The sequence below is a fragment of the Etheostoma cragini genome, chromosome 11, assembly GCF_013103735.1.
Source record: "Etheostoma cragini isolate CJK2018 chromosome 11, CSU_Ecrag_1.0, whole genome shotgun sequence".
Classification (NCBI taxonomy): Eukaryota; Metazoa; Chordata; class Actinopteri; order Perciformes; family Percidae; genus Etheostoma; species Etheostoma cragini.
Genome location: NC_048417.1, coordinates 6296297 through 6304285, shown reverse-complemented (window position 1 = coordinate 6304285; position 7989 = coordinate 6296297). Strand labels below are relative to the sequence as shown.

At 41.1% G+C, this 7989-nt stretch overlaps 1 protein-coding gene across 1 annotated transcript in view; it reads right to left on the bottom strand.

Moving 5' to 3' along the window:
* trim45 (tripartite motif containing 45) overlaps positions 1–6430 on the bottom strand; it is an 11937-nt gene extending 5507 nt beyond the window's left edge. The window contains exons 1-4 of the mRNA XM_034886083.1: positions 5677–6430; positions 4751–5039; positions 4413–4558; positions 2969–3285 (exon numbers count right to left, since the gene is read on the bottom strand). Of these exons, the coding sequence (XP_034741974.1) occupies positions 2969–3285; positions 4413–4558; positions 4751–5039; positions 5677–6155 (1231 nt within the window). The 5' untranslated portion in view covers positions 6156–6430. The remainder of the gene's footprint in view (positions 1–2968; positions 3286–4412; positions 4559–4750; positions 5040–5676) is intronic.
* Positions 6431–7989: the final 1559 nt, after the last annotated feature.

Genomic DNA, 7989 nt, shown 5'->3' with positions numbered 1-7989 from the left:
CCCTCTGATTGGAGCATCTGAACAGGGTGTGGTGGATTTTTTCGTACTACAGGCTGTAGGTGGTCCCAGAGGAGCAAGATTTTGTTTTAAATTACAGCTTACAAGCTTCATGTAGTTCTACTCAGTCTATTTCAGAAAATTTGACACAAAGTTAGTTTTATGGGTCTTACCTACTGCATCTTTAAAGTAAAAGAGATGAGGTGAGATATAGATCAGAACATAAAACACTTTCATTTGCAGACATTTTCAGAACAATCATGGGCTCTGTGTGGAAGTGACATTCCCTGTTCATTTTCAAATTCTACTTAAGTACAGTAACAAAGTACTTGGTTACATTACAACACTGCTCTTGCGGTTACTGAAGCTATTGCAGCTAATTTTACACCATTACTGTAGCTACTACTGCTAGCATTACTATTATATTAAAACACTAAAGGTTGCGGACATTGTGCATCAATATGTTTACACTCTGGAGTGGGCCTTTTAATAATACAGAATTTTACTATTATCTTATTTAATTTTTTAAAGGCCCTGCACACATTGTGCATCCACATGGGTGAGTTTAACTACCAAGGCCAATCAGAGCTCTTCGCAGGGCTGTGAGTGTACAGGGTTTGTCTGACTGACACTTCCCAGACATTACTGTTGCTTAGAATGGAGCAAATTACACATTTATTATTTTAATTTATACATGGTGTCTGCTCACATATGGTTACCTACTCTACCTGAGTGGGTTGTGTTAGATTTGGAATTTATAACTTTTATCTATACACAATTGAGGGTGTTTTTGTCACATTCCAGCTATTGGTCCTTAAACATAAGAATGGAATGCAGCAATTATTACCACTGCCCTCGTTAAAACTTCATGCTACTGCTACAATTACTATAATTCGGACCAGTGGTCTATTGCTACTACCCATGCTGCTACTAATGGCCGTGAATTATCTGTGAGTTTGTGTGTGTGTGCTTGCTAAGCCGAGTACCCAGCAGCTGCCCCAGCTACAGACGCAGCTGTTCTGGCACACATTCCACCTGTGCTGTGGACTAAATCCACCACTTCAAGCCCTCTTATCACACAGGGAGGGGATAATCGCTGGTAAGCCTGTGTGACTTCTGCTTTCTAACAGTCAACAAAAAAAATCTGGCCCTTATCTGGCCCCTTGAATGAAAAAGTTACACTGCGTACAGAAGTTAACTTGGAAGGGACAAACAACTTAAAGCTGGTTTAGCTGATGTAGTGACACAGTGGATTTATACAGCATCATCCTACATAAAAAAGAAGAGTAAATACAAAAAGTAGGTGTGGATAAATAGAAAGTTTGGTGGTCGGCAAAGTGCTTTATACGGCCGTACAAACATTCTAATACAGACACGAGCAAGCACCCAAACAAACGATTGACACAATGCACGAACTGACTTCCTGGCAAACATAAAACAACACCCTTTGACACCCAGAGAACGTCACACTGAAGCACTTATTTGCTGAGGTTTTCCATTTCCCACAGGAAGTGAACACGACTTAAAGCATTCTATTGAGGCAAGTTAGTACAAATCTCTGCTGGCTGTATGTGCTTTTGTGTGTGTGTGTGTGTGTTTTGGAAGGGTGTGATTTGTGAAGGGACAACGTAAGGCACAAAAAAAAGAAAAGTTTATCGTCATCACAATATTAACTTGCCAAAAAAGACATTGAGAAAGAAACTTTTTGTGTTGAGGCAGAAAACTGCACTTTAAAATGCAACTATCATTTTTTTTAATTGTCCTTTTGGTATTAAATTTGGCGTTCAATTGGTTCAATAACAGAATGTTAGAAATAACCTGTTTTTTTATGTATCATATGTATTCATTATTATAACAGAGGACAAAAGCAAAATATTGATTATGTGAAAAAATCCCTTTATGGACTACCAGAATCAAATGAAATGATGATGAGGTGTAAACAATAAATAAAATAAAAAAACTTTCCTTTACTGGGTTACAGGTGCATAGCATTGGTGACAGAGACCTGTTTCTTTGAAACTGTAATTGTTTGCAAACTTGTCTGTTAGTGACAGAGGGCAATCTCTAACTTGAACCCCTAAATTGATTTAAATAAAATAAAAAATACTGCCTTGGTTAACAGAGGACCAACAGACTTACACCAATTAAACGTGACAAAGTGTGTGTGTTTTTCTTTTACTATGAATCCCTGGAGGTTGAAATGCATGTCTTCTATCTTTAAGGGAAGTCATTCCTGTTGTTAGAACATGTCCTGGAGCCCCTTGCAGTGCCATTTGTAGGTTCTTCCTTCCCTTCTCTCTTTTACAGTGTCTGTGTGTGTGTGTGTGTCTGTGTCTGTGTGTGTGTCTGTGTGTGTGTCTGTGTCTTTGTCGGTGTGTGTGTGTGTGTGTGTGTGTGTGCATTTAATGTTTGTGTGTAAACATCCCCTTACTGCACTGCCTTCAGGGCTGTTGAGTGAACTCAACATTCCTTTGGTCACACAAGAATTCTTTGACAGTGTTTTCACTGACCTCCCCCCTTCCCCCTCCCCCTCCCCTCCAGCCTGCCTTCAACTGCTCCCATGGGTGGTGGGATGGTCCCTAGGAATCGCTTTGGCAATCTTGCCGGGCTAATTAGCACTTTAAAAAATAAATATCTAACAGAATAGGTGTTCTGAGAAACTAACGCATTTACAGCTTTGAAAACATAACTGAATCGAGACACCTATTAAAAACATGGATACTGTTATGATGAGGAAAAGGGAGCAGTTTACCAATTTTATGGATGAGAAAAGGTGCCTCACTGGGTAGCTTAAACGGAAAGCTCACACAAATTAAAAAGAGGAGCTGCTGCAAATATGGTGTTTCGGGAAAATTAAAACTATGTAAACCTATTTTGATATAACATCTAAATACTGTACAATTATAAACCAGAAAATGAGCAGACGATGAGCACTTTAAAACAGAATATATATGCATTAGGACTGGTTTACCTTCCCCTTCGACGGTACACTTGCTTAGGTCCACTGTTTTAGAGTTGATCACCCCAACCACCGGGTAGCCCTCCACATCCCCTGCCGGCTCCCTGGCCATGAAGCTGATGCCACTGCTGTCGTCGGGGGCGACGGTTGCCGGGTTGGGTTCGTAGCTGTTCTTAGCCAGGCTGGTCAGTCTCCTCAGTGTCACTCCTTTGGCGCTGAGGATCTCAGCGTCTGAGCCGCAGCTCAGCAGTCTCTCTGCAAACTCCACGCCGCCGCCGACGTCCAACAGAGCCTGCTGCAGCTGCGCCCTCTGCAGGTGGAGCTGGTTCCTGTTGGATAAAGAAAGTGAATAACGAGCAGCCTCTCCCACGTACCCAATGAGAGGTTTTTCAGCACTGTAAACCATGGCGGCCTGTTTGTATCTATTAAAGTAAAATATAATGGGATGCCTGGATAGCTCACCTGGTTAAACGTGCACCCCATGTATATACTTGCAGCAGCAGCCGCCGCAGGTTCAATTCTAACCTGCAGCCAAGGGCTGCATGTCATTCCCTCTCTCCCCCTTTTCACATATTCAGCTCTCCTATGTTATAAAAAGGCCAAAAATGCCCTGTGGCAATACAGCACACCTTATGTTCACTGAAATAACAAACTCAGAGAAGGTGGTCTGGTTAATGTCTCACCTTGTACCTCTCACACGAGTTAGTGCTGCCAGTTTTTAACATGCTGCCTACACAATCTTTATTCTCAAAATACAATCCAAAAACATACTTTTTTTGGCTCGTTGTGGCTTCATCGCGTTCTTGATAGAGTCCATGACAACTGAGTAAACTCTGTCCACTGATGAAGACCCTGAGATGCATTTAAAAAGCTTTGGGAAAGCTAAGTGAACCGTGAGTTGAGATTATTTTGTCAACTCTCAAAAGTGAGATCAACTTTAATGTACATGAGGAAAAGTCAGTGCTTGTGCATTTGCAAAGAAAAATGCAAACAGGCTTGGAGACATTAGACAATATGTTACAATGTAAGACAACAAAATAGCAAAAAATAGCAAACATGCTGACAGAAAAATATAGTGTTCAGCATTCTGTCTTTAAACTTTATGTATAATGACACAAAGTCATAAGATGTAACTTATGTAATAGGTGGAGAGCATCAGATGTGTCTTTGACTTTTGGAGCTGATCCAATAGGTGGCTGAAGGGAAGTGAAAGTGAATGTATAACTGTCATAATGTGTCAAACTTTACCACAGCTGTTCCACAACTTTTGTAACTCTCTATCCAACCGAAGGATAAATTGTTTCTTTTTCTATTCTTTCCTTCTAGATAGGTCAGAGGTCAGGAAGAGGTCCTGCTTTGAGATATAATATAATCCTAGTTTAACTTTCAGCAAGATTCCTTGAAGTGATTTTGAAATGGTTGATACTGGTCAGTGTTTATTTCTAAAAATCCATACCTGCGCTGGACATGGAGCGCCTCCAGGCGGTGCAGCAGTGACAGGCAATGGGCTTCCACAGCGCTGGCGTAGGCTCTTGCGAACACCCTCACCTCATTTGCTGTCTCATCCACCCGTGCCTGCAAAGCCTCCTGGGATACGTCCACCTTTAACAGAGGGGAGAAAAAAAAAATCACTTTATTATTTTCAAATTAGGCTAAAGTTGGGATCAAAACTTGCCCCAATACTATAATCATAAAACATAAATTTGTGTGCAACGTGGAGCTAAATTGTGTCAAGCAAACACACCCCACATCATACTTTGCTTTAAATCTTAATAAAACAAGACTCTTATGCACCTTCTGCAGTGAGTTCTTCAGACGCTCCATGCAAGGTCGCAGGCGCACCATGACCAGTTCTCGGATGCGGTCTCCATAACGATCGATAACATCATGGGTGGGGCAGCAGTGGTGGTCGCGGTGCAGCGTGGCAGCACACTCCAGGCAGACGGGCAGGTCGCAGGGCTGACAGAAGAGCCGGAGCTCCTGGTCGGGGTGGAGGGAGCAGAGGACGGGGCGGCACAGACGACCATGAGACTTCAGCTCCTCCAGACACTGAACAGGGTGAGATGCTGTTCTCTTCTGCCGCCTGCAGACAGGAAAAAGAAGAACAGATACAGATACACAGTACGTGTCTGCATGTCATGCATTAAGGTCCAGTTCAACCAAACATCTGGTTAAAAAAAAAAAAAGAAAGAAAAGAAATCAGCTGGAGATGAGATGTTACCTGCTATTGGCTGTAGGAGGAGAGAATCCAACTTAAACATATAGAAAAATATAGAATAGGCTGGAACCTCACATATAGGCTTATGTATGGATGTTGACACAAAACTGAATCAAACTTACCTCTGAGCTTGGCAGCAGACAATAGAGTAGAATAGCCTTGAGTACAATAAGAATATAACCTTGTTAGTCTGTCATTGTGAGAGCTCAAAGTAGAAGAGAACCTACCATTATTCAGCAAAAACATCTGGAGGTTTGAGCTTCTCAAACGTGAGGACTTTTGAAGATTTTTTGTCATGTGTGAAAGTAAACAATGCCATTGGATTTTGGACTGATGGTTGGATAAAAGAATTAATTTCAAAACACTACAAATTGTAAATAAATTGACTCTACCTGTGCTCCTGGCAGCAGAATAAAGATTAGAATAGTACAGAATAGAGTGAAATCTATTCTAGCATTTGCTAGCTTTTCAGCAGAATAGAATTAAATGGAAATTATTCTACCTGTGCGCCTGGCAGCAGAACTCGCACAGGTTGACGCAGCAGACGTCGCAGCGGCTCTTGGCGTCTCCTTCCCCGCACAGGTCGCATCCCAGCGCCCCGTCCGTAACCAGGGTCTCCAGGAATACGTCATCCAGCGCCAGGTGGTCGGTGGTCAGCCCTCCCGGTCCCGACGGAGGGATGTCCACCTCGGAGTCACAATCGGGACAGAGCACCGTGACGGTGGGTCGGTCCTCCTCCCGCGCTTCGCCCCCGCCGTTTTCCGGTACGTCGCGGCGGCTGCGCGAAGACACCGAGAACGGCTCCAGCTGGCCGATACAGTCGGAGCAGAAGGTGTGCAGACATGGGAGGATTTTAGGGTCCCGGTACAAGCGTTTACACACGTTACAAACCGCTTTCGGGTTCACCAAGAATTCGTGTTGTTCGTGCTCCGAGTTTGACGTTAACTGCTCCGCGTTTTCTTTATGTTCAGACTGAGACATTTTCTGTTTTTGGTGACTTCTGGTGCTACAAACAAACCACAGCAAAGCCTAGCCTACCACCGTGAAACCCACCGAGCTCCACAAACCTGTCATGACCGAAAGAAAACTTCCATGGAACCTTCCTTCTGCATAATATATGAAACTAAACCACCGGCTTTCTACACTCTGATATGAAACATACTTTGTATGTATTACATTTAACGAATTAAAATCCCACCGGAAAGTCACACTTTTCTTTTGGGAGGAGTTGGCTGCATTCACTGCTCCCTGGGACATATGACACCTCACTCACTCACAGACCAATAGGGAGCCTTTCCTTTGGACTATCAAGGGCGGTCCAAAGACTTTCCAGGACTCTGTAATACCAGTCTGGTGCTCTGACTGTCCCCGTCCCCTGGCCGGACATAAAATGATGTCTTTAATTAGGAACGATTTTCATGTGAACACTCTATACGTCACTTTATTTTTATTTACAATATATAGCCGAGTTCTGTTTTACTTGATTACACTGTAGCGGTAATTAGTGTTTCAGTAATTTATATGGAGACTATGTGTGTGTGTGTGTTTAAAAAATAAGTTGTGAGGCTGCAATATCTCCTTTAGTTGTTTCTGTAATTTTTGTTTATTTCTTATTAATGTTCAATATGTCTGTTTATGTAAACACCTACCACCAAGGTGAATTCCTTATTACATGGCAATAAATCCTTTTCTGATTCTGATTCTGATTTGCCATGCCACACTTTTGAAAGAAATCCTCCCATTTAATTTCTGTTTAATTTAATTTAATTTAATTTATTAACTCAGTAATACAAAAAACAGAAGGCTACTAATTGATACAATAAACCCCTTCCATGGGTCACAGTCCCATATACTGAAATGTAATGTACTGTTTTATTTCTTTACGGTATTCTTATTTTTCTCCACATGGCTGATGATTAATTTCATTGTATGTTGTACAGGTAGACAAATACAAACAGTCTCAAGCTAAACGCAATTTAGAAATGTTTAGCAGGCCTACAAATACGCTTTTACACAACGTATTAAAAGACGACTATAAAGAACAATGGCGAAATGAAAATAAAATACAACACAATATCCTCTGTTATCCCTGAACAGACATGTCCAATTGGCTGAATATCTCAAAACAAAAAGTCCCAAAGAAATACTAATTTAAAAAATTTACAGAGTCAGTGATCATGAGCTGGAAATTGAAAAAGGGTCGACATTGAAAAGTATGGAGACCAAGAGAGGAACGTGTCTGTGCACATTGCCTCCAGGATATTGAAACAGAATTACATTTCCTATGTACATGTCCCAAATATGAAGACTTAAGAACCAAATATTTACAAAAATTTGAATAAACATATACAAGGCTTCACTACCTACACTGAGGACAAAAATATTCCTTTTTTATTAAGGGAAGATAAAAGCAAGGCATGGCAGCTAAATATGTCTTCTGCCACAATACAAGGATAAATAAATGGAGAATTTTATGAATTATCGTTTTTATTTTTCCATGTTTTTATTGTCTCAAATTAAGTACCCTTTGAGGGACATGGACATCATTTGTTAACTATCTACAATTATATCATAAGTATCCTATTTACTTGTATTATTACATGTATATTAGATGCGTTTACTTCTTTTTGTTGTTGTCTATATGTATGTATTTCTTATGCTTTGGCAACACAGATGTATTTTTTGTCATTACGCATTTTCAAAGCAACATGAAATTGAAAAATTAAAATTGAAATGGAAATTGAGAGAGAGAGAGAGAGAGAGAGAGAGAGAGATAGAGAGACAGAGAGAGAGAGACAGAGAGACAGAGAGACAG